Genomic DNA, 25,848 nt, shown 5'->3' with positions numbered 1-25,848 from the left:
ATAATGTCACTGGTAGAAACTTAGAGAACTTATTTAATTGGGGAAAGAAGAGCTGGGAATAGCTGGATGTAGGACTTGGCCTTTATTTTCTTAAAGTAGTTAGTAAGCACAACCCACAATTAGTACAAAACATCCTTCTTTCTGCTCCCAAGTTTGGGCTTCAGTACTTTTACAACACAAGATAAATTGGTGGAAAAGCTACTCAGGAGATGATTCTCATCTCTGTTGTGAGACCTAGAACAAGCCACTTGATCTTTCCTGACATCTGTTTCCTCATTTGGGATTGGGTAGAAGCCTCACATAAGAAAATGGAAGCTATTTTTCAGTTTGACCATTCTATGGTTTGGCTTTATGGAAATTCTAATATAGTAAAATTAATTATTCATTGAGGGTGTATGTTCAGTACAAAATCAATTTAGGAAAAAGGGGAAATCTTAAAAATGAGCATATTTTACTATCAAGAGTTAGCCCAAGTTGTAGAAAAAGAGAGCCAGGATAGACATCTCTTATTCATGATACCTGGTGATTTGATGTAGACATTTATGGAAAGATAACTTTTTTAAAAACCTTGGTAGGGAGTAATTCCCCTTGTCTGTCTTCTAATACTGACCTTTGAGGTGAAAATGGACCTTCCATTGGCCCTTTCCCTGATGTTCTTTTAAATGTTATCTAATATTTTGTTAGAATTTGTAACAATATATTCAAATACTTAGTTTATGTGGTTTTAATGTAGGCAGTAGTGGCTATATTTACTTTATGCACAAGAACCATAGTCCAATAAGGAAGTGTCCATTATTTTGGAATGTTTGGATCTTTAATTGATCTATAAATTCTGCCTTTAGTTGATTTGTCATATATCCCTTCAACTATTGAAAGCTAACTCCTTTCGCTACACAAGGGGCACCCCACTCTTCCTACCACCAAATACACATTAAGTGGTTATTTTAACCTAGCTATTTCTGATATTTCAAGATTGACACTTATGTACTGGAGGGCAAATTTATGTGTGGTGCATTATTAAGTAGATTTCTTTAAAAATTGTTTAGAATTTTAATCACATTTTCTCCCCAAGGGAAATGTTCTATTCAGGAGCAGAAACATTATACAATTATCTAATATTACTTAGCTTCATATTTATAACAGCTGCTTACCATGACATGAATATTCTCTCCCTCTGTCTCTCTCTGTTTATGTGTGCATGTGTGTGTCTATAAACACACATGTATAAATATATATATACATATATGCACACAAATATATTCACATATACACATAAAGATAATATTTTTGATACTTGGAAGGTGAACAAATGGGTGAGGAAAGAGAGGAAGGAAAGTATAGAATGTAAATGAGAGCCTAAATCCAATTTTATTTCAATAAACATTGGAAGAAAAAAAATAAACCTTATATATACAGAGAAAGCAATGCTTTTTAGAGTCTGATTTTGTTCTGTGCTATCTTTTTATTCAATCTAATAGCCCCAGTTCTTTGCTTTTTTTTTATTTTTTACTTTCATAGGTATACAAATGCTCTCAGTCCAGCCAGACACCAAGCCGAAAGGTTGTGCTGGCTGCAACCGTAAAATCAAGGACCGATATCTACTGAAGGCCCTGGACAAATATTGGCATGAAGACTGTCTGAAGTGTGCTTGCTGTGATTGTCGGTTGGGAGAGGTGGGCTCCACCCTGTACACTAAAGCAAACCTTATCCTTTGTCGCAGAGACTATCTGAGGTAGGAATTATTCTTGTACACCAGTGGGGACTCGACTTTTTAAAAAATTATCAAGTTTTATGGAATCCCTCACACACATCCTAGCAACTGAATGGTGCAGAATTCAATTCTCAAAACTGTTCTGTTTTGGTTGTGCATTTTTTAAAATGGGCAGACTGGATATCAGCAATATGTTGTAACCTAGTCTACTCAACTTACAAAATCAATTCTCTGTTACTGTTGAAATTGCCAGCAAGTTCTAGATGTGTATGTATTTTATGTATGGGTATATGTATAATATATAAACATATACATATCATTTCAACAGAAGGAAATGGGAAATTGGACAGATAAAGATAATGGCATACATTTATATTTACCTTTTTTAATCCAAGTTTCGAGAGCATTATATGAAATAATCGTCACTAGTTAATAGTTGGACCCCAAAATTTAATAACCTAAAGAGTTGATCAGTTATTCATCTCTCATATGAACATAAGTTTTGAAATTCTTAACCCACCCTTGTTTTGAAGAACTTCCTTTGCAGTTTCGTATAGTTTTAGTGTGTGTTCATATATGTGCTTCAGACCCTTCTTCCCCAAGTTACACTGACTAGCACAAAAATAACCTTGAACTTTAAACACTAATCTGCCAATAACTCTCTCAGAAACAGAATATTAAAAGCCTCTGTCATTAGCAAATGACATACCTCTTATAAGTTAAATAGCTAAAGAGATAAAGAAGTGCACTGACACCTTGGATTGTGATGCCAGAAGTTAGAGAAAACTTCATTCTGATGAAGGGTCTTTCGTTTCAGAGTTCCCCATCCTTGGATAGGCACTAACTTCAAAAAATGTCAATTCACAAAGTGCATTGCTCAGAATTTCAGAAATGAGTGTGAATTGATTTTTTCTCAGTTGAAGTGTACTACATAAGGAAGAACTCATTTGAAACTTCACATTGATGATGGACTTAAAGTGATGACTTCTTGTTCCTATGTGATGATGCTAGAGTGGAAAACTTAAATCAAACTGTTCTAGTACAGCCCATGAGAAATACAACTTGGTCAGTTACTAAAGGCATGGATTTATTCCTGATAACTTATATCTCCTATTATTTAGCGAATCATATGGTTTTAGGAGATTATAAAATGTCTAGACATAGTATCTCACTCTCATTTTCATGCAGGTTCATTTTATAAGTACAAACAACAGAATCTCATTTGAATTAAGTTGTCATCCTCAAAGATGGCACAAAAGCTTTCTAGCTGTCTAATTCTACATTCCCAGGTCATGTAAAATATATAGTTATTATTTCTTCTTACTTATGGTACTGTGAGCTTCTTCAAATAAGAGTCTAAAAATAAAAAAGTGGCTCTTTAAAATAACCTATTCAAACCTGTAAGTAGCAATTTTGGTACCCTGGAGCAAGCAGCATTAATCAACCATCAAATCCACATTTTGGGGGGTGACGGTATAGTAATTTATAATATGACAATAACGCAAGTTAAGAAAAATTTATTTGCGTTGGAGGGACAATTAATTACTATGGTGGCTTCTATCCTGATGAAGGAAAAGTGTTGAATTTTTGTAACCTCTAAATTTTGGTGCCCTAGGGCAAAGCCCCAGTCACCACTTTACACCCTAATTATAACTCTGGTTTCAATCTTTGATTATTACAGGTACAAATAATGAGTTATTGTTTTAGATCATTTCTTTTAGAACTATGGATATTTATAAAGTTAAGATTTAAAATTATAGTTTTTCTTTCCCTCAGTTTATTTGTAAACTAATTCTTATTTCCTGACCCCCCACCCACCCAAAAAGTATCTAGATCTGTTACAATTGATTTATTACCCTGCTAGTTGTATTACAGCTATATTGACTTGTAGTCACACTATTTAAGTCCTTAGCCATAGGCATATTATGCTTATGATATTTGCAAACAATTTCTAGGATGAATTTATATTAAAATTCCTTAAAATAATCTCTTAGTTAACCTGAAGAGGAATTTTATGGACTAATGTACCATTTCACCTTGAATCAAAATTTTCCAAATTTTAATCAAAGCTCCATTATCTGGTTTCTTTTTCAGTAAAAAATTTGCTTTACAAATAATTTTTTTCATGATCAATTCTGGACAAAGTAACTCTAATTATAATAAAGCAAATTTAGTATTATGGCGTAGGTATGAACTTAATTTGCCTTCCAAAGAACTATTAACTATTTTCCACTCAAGGATGTTAGAAAAATATTAAATTTGGTATTTGACCTATTCAGGGGTCTTGCTGTACACATTAAATCATTATATTTTTCTGTTATCACTTTGTCTCCACAAAACCGTGCTTGATGTCACTATAATGGAACCCAAATATTCTTCTTTAATTTCTAGCTTGATAAATAATACAATGCTGTTCAACTTTTGGCTTTTGAAAATGTCATATACTTTCTAAAATATAAACTGCATTTGGAATGACTATACAGCTTTTTTTCAGAATGCCATTTCTTCTAAACTAGTCATCGCCACATTTAATAACCAGTTGTTATGTTAATAGCCTCAGACTTGTTAACATTTCAAGGTACTTATTAGAGGGAAAGTTATTACTTATTTAAATTGAACATATAAGTTATTGATAAAATGAATTTTTAAAGTGAATTAGTAATTCACCTGTTAAAATTCAGAAACAATGTGGGATAAGATGTGAATGTGTTTTTAAGAAGGCATTTTGTTAAAATACAAAGGTAACTTTTTCCACGTATAGTACATGAAGTTTCACCTTGAAATATCTACACAGACACCAAATTTCTGTGCAACTAGATCTGTAATCTTTTGTAATTTTGAAATCTAATTTTACATTTAAAATAGATTACAAATAAACATAATATGATGAAATGAACTTCATTAAATACATTGTAAATAAAATGCAGCTCTTTCTCCCATTTTGACCATCCAGTAGTATTAGTTTAGTTAAAAACAAATAAAAACAATGTGATTGATTCTTGTTTAAATTTTCTAATCCAGAATCTTAAATGCAGTGAAATTAGTTTTCAGTAAATGAGTTAATTTACATGACATTGCAATTTTAGATTTTTCCTATTTTAATATTTAAATAGATTGAGACAAGCAGGTTGCAGAGTTCTTAAAACATATTTTCCATTGCTATTTTCTCCTTTTCTATATTTCTGGGTACATTTGGGGGGGGGGCGAGGTTGTGGTAGGGTGGAGCAAGGATAGAATAAACCTGATTAGATAAATACTAGTTGTCTTAGACAAGGAAATAATTAGATAATTATATTAAAAATTAAAATTGTCACTGTTGTATAGAGGAGAGGCAGAAAAGCTGAATCACTTAACATATCCCCTTTGATGTGTGACTAGAGGAAATCGTGGACTTCTTAGTCCTTACTTTGTTAAAACTTCAGTATAGTGAGACTAAGGTTGTGATGACAGTTGGCAAGAACTCCCAAATAATTTGAGAAACTCCCAAGTAAAGAAATATTTGTAGGTAACAAGTTGTGTGGTCTTATTCACACTGCATTCTGCAAATGTATGATTTTGTATCTTTGTGTATATATATAAACATTTGTAGTTTTTTCCTGAACTCAAATAAAGGACTTCAGCCCAAATGGGGTAGAATTGGGATAGACTTTAGGAATCTAGTCGAAATTAGTATTGTGTATATGTGTATGTATATGTATAGAGACTATATACATTCACATGGAATAACTTTTTAATTGTCTGACGTTGGTCTGTGATCTTAATGGTGAGATTTGTTCATTCTCTCTAACATATCACTAACTTTTTGAAGCCTTACCTAAGAAATGGCAGAATTTAATTATATATTTACCCAAATGAATATTTTTCCAAACTCAAAGAATAGTGGATTTAGACACCTGAAATATTTCTGCATTTCAGTTTTCCATGTCTAAGCCTATGGATCCAAAGTTTCCATCAACGTTGAATCTTCAAGAACATTAAGTTTAATCATCCTTTTGGAGCTTGTATAGTTAAGAACTATAGGTGACCAAATTCTCCCCTTCCTTTCTCTAAAGTAAGATGAACTTGGAATGACTTAGAACTGTTTGGATATATCTAACAATCCAAAATTAATTAATGTTCCCTGTCTAGTGCAATTTAATTTTAAGGCACTAGCCCACCATTGTGCAAAAGGTTAATGCACAGCATATAAAAGTAGTTGTTTTAATAGTAATTGTATATCAACAGTGGGGAATTAATGGATTGGAAATAACCTTGCTTAGTTTGTATTTCTTTTACAAATTACAGATTAAAATATTTAATGTTCACTCACTCATTAAAATTAGTTTGTGATAGATGTATGCGCATGTATAGCCTCACTAAAATACCAAAGCTGTGAAAGGAACATGTACTTTTCAACATAAGAAAAGTAAATAGCGTCACATTCACTATTCAGCCTATCTGGCAATTTTGTTTTCTTTAAACCTGCCAAGTTATTTGTAGTATATTTCAAAGCATTAAGTTAATTTATAGTATAAGTTAAATCTCTGTGAATGCTATCTTACCAAGTAGCTGTTAAAAGCTGTTTATTCTGCATATTATGGAAGCAATCTGAGTTTGTGTTCCTATAAAAAAAGTTTTTAAAAGGGCAGAAAAATGTTCTTACTAGAAAAACCTAGCATATGTTACTATTCTGTGTTAGGTAGAGATAGAAGTTTCTCTCAAATTACTTATTTCTAAATGAGAACACTGGGTTAGAATTATTACTTTATTTTCAATAACTACTTATTTCTTAAACTCTTTGAAGTCATTTTTCTAAGTGAAAATTAATTCAAGAGCTCTAAAATAAGAAATTAATAGGATTAATGACTTAAAATTTGGATTGATTTGAAAATAGATTGCCAATCAAACTGAAGATTTTTCAACAGAATTATATCAATAAATAGGATACTGCTGCTAATACTTTATATAACTTTGTAGGTCATAAAATTAGTATTTCTATAATCTAGCTTGTCAGGTTATGTAGCATTGCATAGCAACTTGATATGTTAAATTTGAATTCAGTAATATGGTTAACTTTCTACCTTTCTGGAAAATATCTGTTCTTTTTGTTAATCATTTTAAAAATTCCAGTATTAGGCTTTGGGAAGTTTTGTTGTTTTTTTCCCTGAAAAGTAGTATCATTGTTCATTGAAAAATAAATATTTATTTTAAAATGCAAAACTATATTTTGTGAAATATAGATTATAGAATCAGGGATTCAACACATAGAAGAGATCTTAGAGGTCATTCAGTCAAACTGATTCCTTAGTCAAACGCCCTCATTTTATAGATGAGGAAACTGAGGCCAGAGTATCTGTTGTGCTTCTTTAGTCAATTACTTTATATCCTCCAAACTTCCTATCATCAATTTTAACTGTATTTTAATTTTGTGAAGTTAAATATTAATATGAAATATTTTTAGGCCTAGGGACCTACACACTCTATTTGTTAAATTAGTTTGTAATTCAAACATAATATGTTTAATTCCATTCATAATATAATTAATTTTTATAAATTCAAAATATGTTTTTCTTAAATGGAAAATATCCAGGTGTGGTTTAGCATATATAGTAGCCCATCTTATAACATCCTAGGAAAAAACAAACCTGCAAATTAACATGTTTCATATATAATTTTCACAGCATGCTCAAAAGGAAGGAGAGAAAAAATTACTAAGCATAATCAGTGGTCATTTTTTGTAATATTTAATGGCAAACTTGTTACTTTGGTGGTTCAGAGGAGGAATAACAAATTTATTAAAGTTCTTGTTAAGATATGTGTTGAAGTATTTCCATAGCTTTGTGAACTTTCTACAATCTTAAATGTATTACACAATTATGAAATTTCATCTCTTGCATATTAATTATATTTTCTTAACTTTAAACTAAACCTGGTATTCCACTGACCTTTAGAATCATAAAGTATTGCCACGCTTTCATATTTTTATTTATTTTGACTATGATCTGACTTTTTGCAGCATGAGATTCTTCAATCCAGATAATTTTCACATATAAGAGACAAATTAGATGTATTGAAATTTATCAGAAAAAAAATTTCTGCTTCCACAAGTATATTTAGGATTAAAGACATCCAGAAATAACTTACTTGTGAATTGCAAAAATTGCTTATTTTGCACATGGTAAATAGACTTCTGAGTTTGAGATTCTATTTTTGGATGTTTCTAGAATATAACAAAATGAGCATAGTGCTTTGTAACCTTAGGTTAAAATTGGTCAACCCTTTAATAGAACTTAATGTTCTTTCAACAATGCAAACTGAAAAATAAATAGAATTTTGCTGTGTTATGGTGACAAAAGGAAGCAGGATGAAAACAGTAATTTGGTAAATGTCAGATTCTGAATATATCCTGTGAGCTAAATAACTGTGAGCATAGCATAGTAAGACTTTGTTCTACATCAGATATAGCCTAGAACAATTGGTTGATATAAATGTCTATTGGAAATTGTTTCATAAAATTGATAGAACATTTTAAGTCTGGCCTTCCTTTCTGAAAATTCCTTACAGTTTCTATGAGTTTGCATCATTCTAAGTATCATTCATAAAGGGCAAATTGGTTAATAGAATTTATTGAATTGACATGAGAAATAGGGGACACAGGAAACATAAATGCTTTTTTAATTGACAGTTTATCTAATTTAGATATTTATTCCCATTCCTTGTTTTCTAATTTTCTTCTTAATTTTTTATGAGGAAGCCTGGATTTGTTCTACTTCTAGAGTGACCACAAAACAGCAAAAATGTCACACTGGATTTGCCCTATCCACATTTCTTTAGAAATGTAATTCCTACTGGTTCTTAATACTATTTGGGATGACTGATATACTGATAAGGTATATAGATACTTTCCTTTTTAAGAATCCATTTCTCTTAGATAGGAAAGCAAAAAAATCATTCACGAACAGCAAAAGATGAAAATTAAGAAATAATCTTTGTTGTGGAATGTAGAAGAAAAAGTTTGAAACATTAAAAAGCAGTTTTTCTCTTCCTTCAGAGACAACCTCAAGGCATTTCAATTCTCTTTGGTTGATTCTGGCACTTGAAAATGTGATAGTATCTTTTGCCAAGACATGTTATCTAGTAATTTCAAACATCAGACACTGTAAAAGTGGCTGGTAAACATTTTCAGTAGAAAATTTGCTTGTCTATTTTTTTATCCAGAATTCCTAAAGCATCTTGGGATTTAATTGAATCAGAAGGTATTGCTGATTCTCTCTGTTTCAGTACTGTTTAATAGTACACCCATTAACTATCAGATTTTGTGCTTAATAAATTATCCCTACTTTATTTCATTTCCTGGGAGAATTTTCCTTTATAGTGGATATTTACCTTACAAAGCATGAGAAGCTATACTTTTTAGTCATTTGAAAGTAGGATGTTTACATCTTCCTGAATTAATATTCCTTCAGTCTGAAGCTGTGTTTAGGTCATGAGCTTTCTCTCCATTTTTCCTATCCTGAGTGCTAGCAAATTTATGTGGATCTGTTGAATTGTGATGTTTTAAGCTTAGAACTCTATGTCAAACATATTAGACAGCCTTTTTACCCATCTGTTTTCATAATCTTTTATGCAACTCGTGACCTCATACTTTAGTATCCCGTGACTTTATTTTTTGTTACATGGTGTTAAAAAGTTATATTACTGGGGCTGCATATTAAAGTCTTATTAGAGGGGAAAGGCATACTTGTGACACCTTGAAATAGAGGGAAGGTCTAACATTAAACAAGGCAGTGTCAATTTTCTATATTAAGAGGATGTGTATGCATGGTGTAATTTAATATTGAAAACTTACTAACTGGACTGAAAAGGAAATAGACTCTAGAATAGAAAAGTGGTTTGCAAAAGAGCACTCCAAACTCAATTTTAAACAAAGGTATGGCTCATGAATGGAATGTCTTCTATTGTTAATAAGCATATACAATCTGATAAGTCATTTTAATGTATATTAAACTTTTTGACCTTTAATCATACTCTTTGGAACCTCAGAGAAACAAACTCTATCATGCTTAAGCCTTGAAACCACAACAAAGAACAAAAATAGCAAGGGTTGGGAAAAAAAGTCTAAATTTTTATATTCATGATTGGGCTAAATTATTATTTAAAACTTTATATCTTCCTCCTTTTTTCTTATACTCTTTCTTCTCATAGTTGTATTAGCTCCCCTTAAAGGAAAAGTTTAAAATCTCATTTACAGTTTTCACATGCCTTATATAGTTTTCTTATACTATTTACTTTGAATTATGACTTTATTGTTGAATTGCCTATAATTTTTTTGGAGGGGGGTGGTTGGGAAAGTTAAGGAAAGAGGGAAGATCCTCAATCTTGAAATCTGATAAATTATATAAAACTAGGTAGCATGATTCGAGTATTTATTCCTGTTAATTGTTACTCAGAAGATTTTCACTCTCAATGTTCATTTTAGCAAGATGCTATAATTTTTCTCATACATTTCAAACAATAGTTTAAAGATATTCTATCTACATGGATTCCACTTTGTTTCTACTCAGATGCCTCATAATGGTTTTATTCAATTTGGTCTTTTCTCATTGAGCAAGACAATATATTATAATTGAAAGAGCACTTACTTTGGAATCAGAAAACCTGATTTAGAGCCTTCTTCTGAAACTTAATATCTGTGCAACCTTGAGTGGGTGACATCTTCCTTAGGCCTGAGATTTCTCATCTCTGAAATGACAGGGTTGGACGAAATGACCTTTAAGGTTCCTTCAACTCTAAATCCATGATTCCATCATCATCCTGTGAGCCAAATAATGTTCCTAGGACCAAGGAATAAAATAGAAATAATAACAGAAAATGATAGCTCCTACCCTTAAAGAGCTTACATTCCTATGCAAAATACAGTGTGATCCTATTTATTTCTTTATGTAGCCCACACTTCCTTATGATAGATATAAATGAAAATTCTATTTAAAGATCCATGAGAAAATTTTCAAGGATGTCATGAAATGAAAGGGATATGATAAGTGATCTGGGACTTGAAGGGACTAGAAAACATCAACATCAAAAAACTCCAACAACCAACATAAATGCATGAAGACATGAAGAGACTAGATAAAAATGGTGACAGGAGAAGACAATAGATTTATTATAGTCTAATTAAAATATCTAATATAATTGTTGGTCGAGACCTACTTATTTCCTAGAATTTCCAATATAGTGAAATGATGAAAAAAATGAACTCTCACTTTTCCACAGCCCAAAGCACTATTGAGTTAGAGGAAGTAGGATATTTTATAATTTAGAGTGAAGATTTGCTTTGTGGAAACAGTTGTGGATAAGAATAGAAATAACTTGTGAAGGGAGTTTAAGATCAGTCAAGAATTCCACATGGAGAAGGCCCAGTCCCTTGAAGGGTTTTGGACTGTAGCTGGCCAAAAAAATAATAATAAATATATAATCTGGGCTGAAGTTTGTTTTCTGTCCTTTCTACTTCAAACTCTCCTACAAGAAGCAACATTTCTACAGGAAAGCAAAATATTTTTTTAATTAAGAAACCGATAGACCCTAAACCCTAAAAGTCTTTGCCAATTTTCTCAATGATTGCCATTTAAATGGATAATGATTAGGTGTGATTTTGCTGCTGGAAATTATAAGGATCTTTAAAACTTTCTTGAGCCTTAGATGGAGAAGTACAGACAAAGTTCAATGGCCAAGAAAGACAGTTCAAAAAGTAGATTTAAGCAAGAGGGCACTAGGAAGCTGGGGCTGGTTTTTGCTTCAAAAAGTTTGGCACTCCTTTGGAGCGAGTAATCCTCCTTGGGAAAAGAAACTGTAATTTCTTACATTGCCAAAGTTTAGGGGAAGCAAACCAATTTCTGGGGGGGGGGTTAAGGAAGTATACTTTTGAGGAATTTTTATTTGTATAACAGAATAGACCAGTGATTGAGTTGTGAGGTTTCTTTTTATGCAGCAACAGGAAAAAGCTATTGGTGTTCACCTAAACGTGCCCATTCTTCTTTTCCTTAAGGAAGAGAACATTTCTGCTGAGGTTAGAAAGGAACCGTAGCATCAGTGGAGCCATGTGAAACCAGGGAATAACACTTGGCAGATCCCAAATGCCTGGAAACATAGTAGAATTATATCAGCAACCTGGAAGCATCAGAAACTGGTTTAATTCTAGAGCTCCAGCTATGTGTCCTATTCATCCCCAAAGCATATCAATTATTCCCAATGCTGATATTTGTATTTATAGAAGAATATTTTCTTTGCTGTATTTTTTTCATAAAATGTTTGTTTTTTACTAATATTCCCCAGCCAACTGGAAAATACACATATCAGTGGGAATTTGAGTATTAAAATTTTAAGTCTTTATGGAACCATTCACTATGTTAGCCAGGAATAGATAACTTTGTGTAGAGGACCCACTTTGTGAGTTGACAAGTGATTTATCTGATACTGTAAACTCCAGTGTTGTCAGTAATAACCACCTCATGTGTATGTAACACTTTTAATTGTTTTAAATTATCTTGTGAGAATCTTATTTTAATCCCTAAATTTTGTAGCAGAGGTTAAAAGTACCTTCAATCTCATAGGAGATATTTTTAAGAGGTTGGAATCTCTAAAAAATGGTGAGGATTTGAGAGGTTTCTGCCAGCTCTAATGGGAACAAAGGCATATTGCTCCCTTTACCTAACCAAATACATTTTCCCACGTGGTAGTCTTGGATCCTTTGGAATGAATATGTTTCTGAGCTTGGTACCTAAGAAGGAAAAGCATGAACAAAGGCAAAAAATCCAGAAAAATCATCATTCTGGGAAATATGAAAGCAATGCATATTGCAGAAAAGAAGGGGATCCCAAAATCATGAGAACTGGTCCCAGTTTCTCTATTTAGCGGATGACCAAATTTTTGTTGTTTAATTCTAGACCTCGGTTTTCTCAGACAGAGTGATCCCTTTCAGTTAGTTCTGTGATCTGAGCTCTCAGTCTGTGATGGCACTGGGTGGAGAAATCTGTGTTTGGAAGCAGTAGGATCAATTGAAAAATCAGAATGGAACTAACTCTCTTAAAATCTTGACTTTATTTTTTTTTTTGTAAGGGTTATCATACTGATAGAGCAGGAAGACAACGTGACAACTAGTGTTTTAACAAAGTCTCTCCTATTTGGGGGCACAACACAGAGAGATCGAGGTTGATTGTGGTTTAGCCTGTGAGAAGGGAAGAACTCAAAGCAATCTTTAATAGTTTCATGTTAGCTTGAAAAGAGAGTCTCCAGGAGATTACTCCAGGAGTCTATTTGGTCCTGTGTTTTTCAGTAGTTTTCTTTACAATCTAAATAAAGGCATAGAAAAATAAATAAATACATAATTACACAAATAAATAAAGGCATAGATAATAGGTTTATCAAATTACCAATGACACAGATAGTCAGGATTGCTGAATCATTGGATGAGAGAATTTAGAACTATCATGAGAGATCAGAAGTTTGGACCAAATAAGAAGATGATGAAATGTAACAAGAATTCAGGTAAAATACATGTTTTTAAACCCTTGCCTTCTATCTTAGAATCACTGCTGTGTATTGGTTCCAAGACAGAAGAGTGATAAGGGCTAGGCAATGGGGGTGAAGTGTGACTTGCCCAGGGTCACACAGTTCTGAAGTGCCTGAATCCAAATTTGAACCCAGGACCTTCCATCTCTAGGTCTGGTTTTCAGTCAACTGAGCCACTCAACTGCCCCCTACATGTAAAATATTCAGCAACATAGTTAGCATAGCGATTAGAAAGGTGGCTTTAGAGTCTGTGAAATTTAAGCCAAGCTTTTGATGTCTAGGTTGTGGCCAGGAACAAACCATTTTCTCTGGCTGCTCTCTAAGACCTGGATGATTTACTGATCTGCATTTATGAGTAGGGAGAGAATTCTTAAAACAGTAAAATTACTTGATATTGAATAGAGGAAAAAAAGGGAGGGTTGGGGAGAAATCTTTAGGTTAAAGAAATAAACTTAGCTGAATATTAGATGGGGTTGGAGTAGTTAAACAACAATTCAAATGGAAATTCTAGTATATTGTAAGGTTGAAATAAATCATTAGTTTAATATGACCATGAAATAAAGCTGTCATTGACTGCCTAGGGAGGTACAGTATCAAACACCACGGGGAAGTGATAATCCTAGTGTATATATTTTTGGTTGTGGACATGTTTTATATATTAAAATACTTAACTCCCCCCCTCTCCTCTCATTGAAGGAAGCATTATTTGATACAAAAGATATGTGTACATGTAAAACTACGTCTTATTTCTCTTTTTCAGTTCTTTTTCAGAAGTGGACATACACAAGTTATTCTTCAAATACTATTTTTGTTTCAGTATATAATATTTCTTGATTCTGCTCTTTGCACTCTTCATTATTTCTCTGTAGGTTTTTCCATATTTTTCCAAAATTAACCAATTCATTTCTTACAGTGCAGTGCTATTCCACCACAATCATATTCCACAAGTTGTTTAGCTGTGCCCCTTCAATTTTCAGTACTTTGCTCCCAAAAGAGAGCTGCTCATAATCTCTTGCCATCATTCCCCATAGCATTCTTTTCATTTGAGATTGTTCTCTTCTAAATACTGATTTAGAATTGCATTGGGAAACTTTCTTATCTACATATGTAATATTTGTGCCTGCATGAGTTGTCTATTAGAGAAAACCGAACAGCTCCTTCTCACCAAATGCTAATCAGTGCGAAAGTCTATCACCAAATAGTGACTAGCAAATGAATTCATTTTTTTATTCAGGCAAAACAGAGGGGAAAAAAATCAGGTTACATATATCAAAATAGACTCTACCCTCTGCCCTTAAATGCACATACACACACACACACACACACACATACACACATGTAAAAGACCTTTTTACCTGGGAGTGATAAGAACTTAACAAAAGGAAGTAGGCTTGTTCTCACCCAAAGAAAAGTCTTTATACATTTCCTAGCGTATTAACTCAAAAATCACCAAAACATTGAGGAGCTAGTTTCTCCTGTATGTCAATAATCTCTCTCTCTCTCTCTCTCTCTCTCTCTCTCTCTCTCTCTCTCTCTCTCTCTCTCTCTCTCTCTCTCTCTCTCTCTCTCTCTCTCTCTCTCTCTCTCTCTCTCTCTCTCTCTCTCTCCTTCTCTCCTTTTCCTCCCTCCCTCTCTCTCTCCCTCCCTCCCCCTTCTCCTCATTTCCTTTTTCCTCCCCACCCCAATTCAGAAAATCTCTTACTTTCTCTTCATCATTCAGAAGTCCTATCTCCTTCCATATAGACCACAGTATTCAGTTCTCCAGGCATGAGTGAGTGCCAGATTATCAATATGCACACATATGACACATTTAAAATCATATATATATATATATATATATATATATATATATATATATATATTTGTGTGTGTGATAAAATTTCCTGTTCAACAAAATGTTTAACCCTCTACATGTTGTGTATACAGGAGAGAACATGTCATAGTGTTTATGTACTTATTTTCAATGAGTTACAGTTTACTAGAGGCATAAGATACATATGTGACTAACTCTAATAAAAGATGCATACACTAGAGAGCAGAAAAGTATAACATGAGGCCCAAGAAATAAATGTCACTATAGGGAATAAGGGAAAGTTTTTAATTATTCTGATTTCTAAGTTACTTTGTATATTATTTTTTTGTTCTCAACAACAGTGGGGTGGCTTTCTGGAATTGTACTTGACCATTCCCTCTCCACTTTAAGGACTTGGAAAGTCTAGGGTAAATTTCAGTTCTGAATCATGAATAGAAAATCTCAAAAGAAGGCTCTTCTTACTTTGTCAAAACGGACATCTTCCATGGAAGTCTTCCTCTGAGATAGAATGTTTACACTTTTAATTACCATCATCTGAAGTTCTCCCTACCATTTTATTATTCAAATAATTGGAAACACATCTGCAGTTAAAATGTTTAAATGACACATTCATAAAATCTGGATTATATTGGTCCTAATGTTTTTATAATTAGATTTCATATTCATTATGTAATAAGTCACATAGAAGTATCCACACAGAAATTTACTAGACATTTTATGAAGAACATAGAAACTGATGAGATAATAATCATGGACTTCTAAACTTTTATATAATTTACTAAAATTATATCTAGTTGACATAATTTATGGCACCTAGGTGGCCCAGTGAGTGGATAAAATGCCGTGCTTGGAATCAGAATGACTCATCTTCCCAACTTCAAATCTGTCCTTAGATATTGACTAGGTCTATGACCCTGGACTAGTTACTTAATCCTTTTTTCCCTCAGTTTCTTCACCTATAAAATGATCTGAAGAATGAAATGGCAAACCACAAAAAATCAGACAACTGAAAAACAACTGAACAGCAAAATACAATGTACTAGTTAGTATTCCTCTGCATCCATATTTACCCCATGCTACTTTTAAACATCTTTACATATTCTACTTGTTTTATTTGCTGCAATTATAATGGTAGAAGGAAGGGTGAAAAAAGCAGGGGAGGAGAGTTTATAACAGCTAAAACCTGAATGTATTACACTTTGTAGTTATTGATTGGTTTCTTTACAGACCAGTAACTAACCTTTCGAACCATGTCTAGGCTTTAGTCATCTTCAGTGAGTAGTTGGTTGGAGGGAGAACCGAAGTGTAATTGTGCTCTTATTACTCCTTCCTCTCCCTACAGCACAGTCAAACACACAGCGTCCATCACCCTTGTTGATATTGTATAGCTTTCCTTAATCAATACTCCTTTGGATTTCATGCTTTTAGGATGTAGTACACTACTGCTTCTGCTTCCAGCCAAACAGCCCACATTCCAGAGTCTGGAATTCAGAAGTCCCTTATAAGTGGAAAGGAATAAGGAGAAGTCCTGAAAAGTGAGACTGTTCATTTCAGGGAACTCTGGCTATGCTATTTAGATTGGTCCCATCTCTTTGTTATTGATGCGATTTTAGTAACATGAACAGATGACATTGAGAAGAAGTCAGGTGAATGGAGGAAAGACATATTTGTTTAAGGGGAGGATGATGGGAGATTTTTCTTTTGATAGGGGATTTTAATGCTGAGGAACCAGATAAGTTCCATGTCTCTAACGATGTCTGTTGCCACCACATTAATGTCTCATTAAACTTAGTTCACTTGGCAACATAGGACACAGTTCATAAAATTTTCACTATTAAGTGTGTTAGGGTGGCTATGGAACAGTCCTGATTTGCTTGAAATCTCCCTCCTACTGAAGTCTATTGTAATAGACCTCTAAATTTCTGTTATCTGTCTAAATAATTTGGTTATTTTGGATGTGGTAAAATTAAATATTATTGCTGCTTATGACACAAAAGCAAAAGAAAACTTGTAATTTAGGCAAAAAATACATCTCCACACATATTGTAATTCATACTAATGAACATTTTAATGTTACTGAATCTGACCTTTCGATGAATACATGTAAAGTAAATTGGACAGTTGGCTGCACAGCATGTATCTAGGCACTGGGTTGGTGAATGATGCTTTTAGACTCTTTCCTAGCCATGTCATGATTGATTTGAACACTTAGTTGAAGTAGATTCTAGACACCTGTGTCCCTTTGAAGGTGCCATTTTTCTAGACCTAAGGTGGAAATGTTAATAGTTCTAGTGTTGGAGTTTGCATTTTCTTTAAATAACTGTTAGTCCTTTATTCTAAATATCTAAAATGAAAGGAATGGTTCTTTATCTTAACTGAATCCAAGCCTAATGTTCAAAAAAAAACCTAGAAGCTTCATTTCATGAAAAGAAAAAAAAAAGAAAAGAAATCTTAGAGTGAATAAAGAGAAACAAACACTAAGTTGTCATATGGAAGGCTCTTTTTCCATTACATTTTATCTTGTCTTTCATAAAAAGAAGCTTTTTATAGGTGATCGGGAAAAAAGGCTGAACAATATCAGCAATTTAAATATTTGTGCTCATTAATCCTAATCGAGCCTACCTATCAGAACTGGTTTGGCCATTTTTACTTAAAGGAATAAAAGAACTTGAAGTTGGACAAACTTTTTCTTTAGCCAGACTGTCATTTTAAAATATTTTATTTAAAGAATCAAGGCAATCCACATACATATATGGAGTCTGAACATGATACATAAGAGGAAATATCTTGAGATGTCCTCTGGTTTACTTAATACAGGGAGTTTTAATGAAGATGAACCTTAAAAGGTAAATTCCTAGAGCTTATTTAATAATGAGGATGATGTCTAACATTTCTATAGTGCTTACAATGTGCAATGCACTATGCCAAATACTTTATAATTATTAAATCATTTTCATTCCCACAATGACCCTGGGAGGTGCTAGGTACTATAAAAATATTCCTATTGCAGTTGAGGAGACTGAGGCAGAGCCATAAGTGACTTGTCCAGAGTCACACAGCTTTTTATCTCCTGGCTCAGCACTTAATCCACTGTGCCCCCTCACTACCCAGAAAGTAAGGAAGAGATGAATACCTGCACTCTGCAGCCTTCTTTCTGTCAGCCTGACATTCCTGGGTTCTGCACCCTCAGATTCCTTGTTTCTTTCTCCTTAAGCTATTTCTAGAATTACATACTTCCACTTTTTATCCAGCTGTCAATATTTATAGTTATTCTTCTCTTAGACACCCTGAATACTTGTTCTAAACACTTAGTTTGAACTTTCTATATAGATTTTATTAGCATAAATACTCTTCATTAACGAGACTCATAATTCCATCATAGTTTTCTGCATTGTCTTTATTTACTAATGTTCCTAGGAATATCCATTAATTGGTCATATCTTGGTGATGATCCTCAGATCACAAGTACATTTAGGTCATCCATTGTCTGGCATGTGTTTCAAGCCTTTTTAGCTTGGTGAGGTGGAACAGTTTGTGCTTTATTTGCACAATCTTTAATAATTTGGGATTGCCCCCATCACAATGAGATATCAGAGTAGGACACAACTGGAAGTTTAATATTTGATTTGTTGGAAAAGCTAGTTTGGGGCTTGAACTCATTGACTTGTTCATCTATTTTGTAAAGTGTTAAGAGGCAGGTGTTGAAACCAAGGCATTTGCTATGAACTAAATTAATCTAGTTCCCTTGAATTGTATTTTGTTGTTCTCTTGGGCAATTGAGATTTTTCAGTTAGTTTTTGAGAGAACAGTCAGTGACCTTTAAACCATCAAAAATAAATTAAGTATGAATTTATTGTAGTTTGTGCCTAATAATACTTTTTTCATTTAATGACTTATTAATAACTTGTTTTAAAAAATTAAATAACTTATGTACATATTAATACAAAGTCTATCTTCTTAAAACTGTTACTGTCCTACAATCCAGAAATGTTTCTATTCTAAAAACTGTATAAATTGTCTTAAATCCAAATGTAGTTTGTTTTCTTTGAGATATTCACTTACTTTTAAAATCCTGATTCCTTTTAGAAACATCTTCCCACTTAACACCCTCTATTCCCCCCATTTGCCCATGTTATGGTCATTTTTAGGTAGGAAAAAATGAGTTTGAATTTTCCTGATTAATGTTATTTATGCCTTTGGCACCTAGCACACTAAGTACAAAGGTACCAATAAATGTTTATTGAATTAGGATCATAGGTATAGAATTGGGAGTGACTTTAATGATAATATATTTCAACTTGGATTTGAATGAAAGTCCTGTGATTACAAATCCAGGTCTACTTTCACTATACCAACTCTTTTTAAGAACTGCCAAGTTATGACAGGTTTATTCTGGGTATAGTTTAAGGCCTAATATAGACTCTAGCGACTAAAAGAACTTGTTCCTGACTATAAACATGGCATGGTCCATGTATACCTTTGTATAGACTATAATGACCTCCTTCCTCACCTTTCCTTTGTAGAATCCCTCCCAATTAAAGCACAGATCGTATGCTACTACAAACAGAACACCTCCCTGATCCCCCTCTTAAATGTTCTTCCAATACCCATTTTCATTTAAATTTTCTCTGTCTGTCTGTCTGTCTCTCAGTCTCTCTCTCTCTGTCTGTCTCTTTGTCTCTGTCTCTCTCTGTCTCTGTCTCTGTCTCTGTCTCTCTGTCTCTCTCTGTCTCTCTCTGTCTCTGTCTCTCTGTCTGTCTCTCTGTCTGTCTCTCTCTCTCTCTCTCTCTCTCTCTCTCTCTCTCTCTCTCTCTCTCTCTCTCTCTCTCTCTCTCTCTCTCTCCCCCTTCTCTCCTAGATAGATACACACATATGTATGTATAAATATATGGATATATAAATACCCCTCATGGAAGATAAACTCTAGGATGGAAGAGAATATTTCATTCTTTCTAATCTCTGCCTGCTGTTTAGCAAAGATTAGGTGTTTAAAAAATTATTCCTAATTGAATAGAAAGAAGGCTGTAGTGGGATTTTGGTGTATCTAGGAAAATAATTTAAAGAATTGAAAAGACCCATGAAGAAAAGTTAAAGAAACAAGGATCATTCATCCTAGAAGAGGTGGATTGAAAATAAATGGCTTCATATAAATGAAAGATTGTAAAAGATGTTTTAAACCAATCTTCATTCATCTTTACTAAGGAAAAATAAGAGAAAACAAACAATATTTTAAGACTTTTTACTAGGAAGAATTTCTTTAGATGAAGTTTGTTGAAAATTAGTTAATTACCTGGTCACCTATTAGGATTTAGAGAGAATTAAATAGGTAAGGAGCCATTTTACATAGGTATGATTTTCTGCGGTCTTTGTGGGGGTTATCCTTTACCATACTAATAACTTATCCATCCTCTAAAAGTGCCATAATTCCTTTATAAATGAAAAGTTTACCTAAATAATTAATATTTAAGTTAATTTAGCTTTTTCTCAACTGTAAAGCATCATAGAGACTTTAAGTAATCTGCTCCAACTATCTCTTTTCATCGATGATAAAATGAAATTTCAGAAATAGAAAATGAAATGCCCATGGTCATAAAAAATAAAGAATGGGAGATCAAGGACTTGAACCTACCTCTTCTTACACTGTCTAATATTCATACTCTTTCTATTCATGGCTTTGCATCTTGCAAACCATTTTTCTATGATCACTTATATTTTCTTGTATCAATTAAAAGAATATCCATAAGTAATGTTATCTGTGAATTCCTTAAAGTCACTTGTTTGTTATTCATTTTTGCAAAAATATTATTTTTCCTTCCTTCTCCCCCACAAATTCCTTATCTCTTTTGTGCTGTCTGAATTATGGTCATGTTGTTTTTCCCATTAGAATTTGAGTTCCATGAAGGAATGACTATTTTGCTCTTTGCTTTGTATTTATAGAGTGTGGCACATAGTAGGAATTAAAAAAAAAAAACTTGTTTGATTTCATTGAAGAAGCAGTTGTAAATTCAGATGTGTATGCATACCTACACCCTCACACACACATTATATTTGAATGAGGAGGTTTATGTCACATATAAACCTCCTTCCTATTAGTAGTATCAAAATATATCCTAATCTACTTTGCCGTGTTTCGACCATCTCATGTAATATTTAATCAAGGTTTTGTTCCATGAGAAATGTGAATGTTTACTGTTGGCTTGTTGCAAACCTATAGCCGCTGGCTATCATTAACGAGAGGTAGGGTTTCTCTCCCACCCCCATAAAAGGCACAGTAAGATTTTAGACTGATGAATGCAAAGCAAACCAACCCTATGTTTCAAAGGCAGTGTTTACTGCATGTAATACATATCATTGTTTGTCTCCTGTAGTGAAAAATAACTATCGTACTGTTTAAAATGCACTCCTGACAGACCAATGTGTGCTATTATAGGGTCCATTGCTTAAAAAAATGATATACTGACAGAAATACAATTTAAGAAAATTTAACACCGAAAGTAGTCAACCATGTAGGCTACTATTAAGGGGCTGAAACCCAAGGCCAGGGGTTTATTTAAAAACAAAACAGCAATTTATTTGCTACTTTAAAAAAAACCAACAACACAAACTTGAATTCTTCACTGTCTAGTCTGTGGGAAATTAACAAAAGCAGCACTTCAGTAAGATTTTATTGCTGGAATGTTTTAAGTGAAACCTTTTAGGAATGCTTCAGAGCTGTTTAAGCAGCTACCGTTTAGAAGGCTGTAAATCTATAGTACTTAAATTGTTATTATTGGATATCTGGGTATATTTGATCATTTTCTTAAAACATTTAGACAAAGAGATTTCTTTGTATAATGATTTAATTTTGTTGTATTTATAAATGTATTTAAGAATAACAGGTAGGCAGCAAGTTCTTTCATATAATCACAATTTGATATGTGATCTAAGAATACCCTATTTTGTCATCTATTATGATATTTTGACAACATTTCATATATTTTTAAAAATTATTTTATTGTTGCTCTTTTTCATAATGGTCATTTTTACTTCCTATCCCTTCTCTAGTAAAACCTTCCTTATAACAAAATATAACATAAAGTCATCAAATATATGATTCTAAATTAATTTTCAGACTGATTGGGCCAATTCACAGTTGCATCACAAGGGTATTAATTTGCCCCTTCAACATTGACTGTTTGTAGTTTTTAAAAATAATTTTTGCTGATCTTAAAGGTGTGAGGTGAAACCTTAGTAATTTAATTTTGTCTATTATTAGTACATGGAACACATTCATTTGATAATTGTTTTCTTCTGGAAACTACCATATGTCTTGACCACTTTTCTGTTGGAGAATGATTTTTTGGTCCTATATCTTTGAAACAATTCCCTATATATCTTGCATGTCAGAATTTTATCAGAGATATATAATGCCAATATATTTTCCCCATTCATAAGATCATAAATTTAGAGTTGAAAGGAAACCTTAGTGGCCACCAAACCCCACTGTCACGTTTTACAAACAACAAAATGAGTCACAGAGGTCAAGTAATTTGTCTAAAGTGACAATAAGTATGTGAGGCAGGATTTGAACTCGGGTCTTCTTGACTCCAAGTCCCAGCACCCTGTCCAGTACATCATACTGCATCTACTCAGCAATTTTATCTCTTTTTATCTTAGCTATATTGGTTTTGTTTTCATGAAAGCTTTTCAATGTTGTATAAGCAAAATTATTGTTAAAGGGGTACCTTTTTCTCTCTTTTCTATGTATACATTTTTGTGACTGATCTAATATTTTAGTCATATAATCATAGAAGATCATTTTGAAATGCGAATTATAAAAAGGTGGCCAGTTTCTGCTAAAATACCAAGTGGTTTTTTGTCAAATAGAGTTCTTGTCCTAGTAATAAGTACTCATTTAAACTCCAAACCACAAGGCTGCTTCCTCATGGATCTTGTTTATCTAGTCAGTTCTATTGATCTCTATTGCTGATTTTTTAAAACTTGTGCTAGAAATTTTTGAGGATTAATGCAATCTGAAAACTAGTAGTCTCTGTATTGTTAATTTTTTGATTCACTGATTTCTTTAAAATTTTAACCTTGTGTTTCTTCAGGAGAAAATGTTTTTTGTCTTATTTTTCAAGGAAAATATTTGTGTTTAGTAGGGCACTAAAACTGTAAAATCATATATATGTGTGTACATATAAGTATAAAAACTCATGTGTATATGTATATGTATACATATATTTTCATGTATGTACTCATGTATATCTCATGGTTTTTTTATATTGATGCAGCCTAACCATGAACATTGAATCTCTCTAATTAATTATGTGTGTATCGCTTCATTTCTTTAAATTATTTTGTATTTTTATCCATGTAAGCCTGGCATATGTCTTGGTATGATAAAATTATGAATTTTATAGATATTTTGTATATAGTTTCACATCCTATTATTTTCTTATGGTTTTTGTTAGGACTTGATAAAAATGCTTAATATTTTTGTGAACTTATTTAGTATTCTGCTACTTCATTGAATTATTATCTCAAGTTCTTTAATTCTCTCAGGGCTTTCTGAGTAAAGCAGTAATTTATTTGAGAAATAAAGTAAGAGATTGATAAGATTAGCCATTTTTGGAGGGGAATTGAATATTTTAAGGAATGAATTCCTCTTTAATTAAAACAGGATGTGTTTTTAATCAATGAGCCTGGACTTAGATAAATATGATATTGTCTAATTTTAACAGTGAATGTAAAAAACTCACAAAAATGACAACTACCAGCATTTGATTTCTAACTATGTAGAAATGATTTGCTGGCAGTGAGCGGAAGGAAAAGGATACAACAAGAAACAGACTTTAACATGGTGCTGACCTTGGGGGCTTATGGGATTTGGGAGTAGAGTAAATATACAAGTAACAGCAAGAAATCACTCCTTCCAGAGTGCCACATCACCAAGTGCAAATATACAAAGTATATACAAAGTCAGTCATTACCAAGCGGGTTTCAAATAAGAGTAGAATCACTTATGGAAGCTTCCTGAAGGAGGCATGTGAATTTGAGGCTTCCCACCCCCCCTCCCCCGCTTTTAGAAGATATAAGAAATCCTCTTGGCATAGAAGCGAATATTGGGATTGTGGGTAGAAGAAATACATGGGCAGTGACATAGGCGGAAACTAGTAAATGTATATGTGGAAGATATCAAACAGATTAGTTTGATCAGGGCTGGAGGTTTATATATGGAGGTAATGAAAATGAGATTAAGAGCATTTAGTATTAATTCAGCCAATGTTTAAGAGCCTTCATTTTGTAGAGCATGGTGCTAATTGAAAGTCTTGCATGCTAGGCTATGGGATTTAGACTTGATGCAATTAATTTCTGAGTATAATTATTCTAGCTTATGCTTAATATGGACTGAAATAAGTAGATTACTGGTAGATTGCTGAAAAGAAATAGAAGTTCCTTTTCACACAGATTGGAGAAGGCAGAATGCCTGGTGGGCAGTGTGTGTCTTGTGTACACACACACACACACACACACACACACACACACACACACACATGGACATAATTTTACATACATACACAATGCGTATGCAGATGATTTGCATAATTAAAAGATATAAAAGAATTAAGATTTATTTTTCAGTACTTTATGGAAATTATTTGTTATTTAAATAATCTGTTACCTACATGCAGATAGTAAAAGGACCAAAGAACTATCAGCAGCATAAACTATCTTCTTAGGGACTTCATCTAGTATAAGCCAGTTGCCAAAATAAGAATATTGCAAGGACCTCCACCAAAAATAACACTTGATCGATCTCCTGAGAAAGTAGCTAAGAGAAGTAAGAGTTTAAACTATAAACTGATATGGTTTGGGAAGTGTAACAGACAACAGTGTAAAATTATGACCAGTATTTCCTCAAAACTGCAAGAAAAAAATGGGGGGGGGGGAGAAGAAATTTACAGAAAGCTTTGTGAGACATAAACAAAATGAGCCTGAGAGCATTTAAAGATGAAACTGGATGGGGAGATATATAAGAAATGCAAAAAAAAAAAACTGCTATAAATATACTCTGATGTATTCTTCCCCCTGTCAATGACAGTGTGACTACTTTGTTTAGACTCTATAATTCCCTTTGTTCTGCATTAAAAAAATTAAAAATAGCACAAAAGAAAGTTGAGAACAACAGATGGAATGGACCAGACAAGCACACATTGAAGAGGTCCATACTAGAGGTAACACTATTTTGAGGGTTATTGAGGATTCAATCTCAGGAGTGTGAAAGAGGAGAGAAAACTGCTTGAATAAATTTGTAGATTTTGAAATTGAGGAAATGCCTTTATGACTCATATCCCCAATTTTCCATATAAAATCTGTGAAGATAATTTATACATGCATTGAAAATGTTTTTGAAAGTTTTAAAAGAGAACTGGTAGGCTTTTGCACATATCTTGGCCATGCTCTGTATTTTTTGTGACTATAGTCAATCATTTAATTCAGCATGCCACATCTCTTCCAATAATTAGTCTGTAATACATATATCAACATCATAAGATCCTTTGAAGATGTATCAATAAACTTTGACAGTGATTAATATCAAGTTATCATGAAACAGGGATCGTCTTCAAAAGCTTCAAAGCTATTTGCCACTGTTGTTGTTGATGTCCAGCACAGTCCAAATGGAAAAGAGAATCCTTCTAAAACAAGAAAGTCCCAGATTCTCCAGTTTACAAATAACATTGCTTTGATTATCTAAGGTTTAAGAGAATTGTAGCACCTCCTAATTCAGATCAAC

General features: G+C 33.0%; 1 protein-coding gene across 5 annotated transcripts in view; it reads left to right on the top strand.

The window, feature by feature from the left end:
• Positions 1 to 25,848, top strand: part of LMO3 (LIM domain only 3) — a 73,644-nt gene that overhangs the window by 8,278 nt on the left and 39,518 nt on the right. For all 5 annotated transcript variants that reach the window (XM_007503596.3, XM_001366694.5, XM_007503597.3 and 2 more), the window contains one exon: positions 1,519 to 1,732. In XM_007503596.3, the coding sequence (XP_007503658.1) occupies positions 1,527 to 1,732 (206 nt within the window). In that variant the 5' untranslated portion in view covers positions 1,519 to 1,526. The remainder of the gene's footprint in view (positions 1 to 1,518; positions 1,733 to 25,848) is intronic.

This window comes from Monodelphis domestica, chromosome 5 (assembly GCF_027887165.1).
Source record: "Monodelphis domestica isolate mMonDom1 chromosome 5, mMonDom1.pri, whole genome shotgun sequence".
NCBI classification, from domain to species: Eukaryota; Metazoa; Chordata; class Mammalia; order Didelphimorphia; family Didelphidae; genus Monodelphis; species Monodelphis domestica.
The sequence above is the reverse complement of the archived record's forward strand: the minus strand, read 5'-3'. Positions and strand labels throughout refer to the sequence as shown.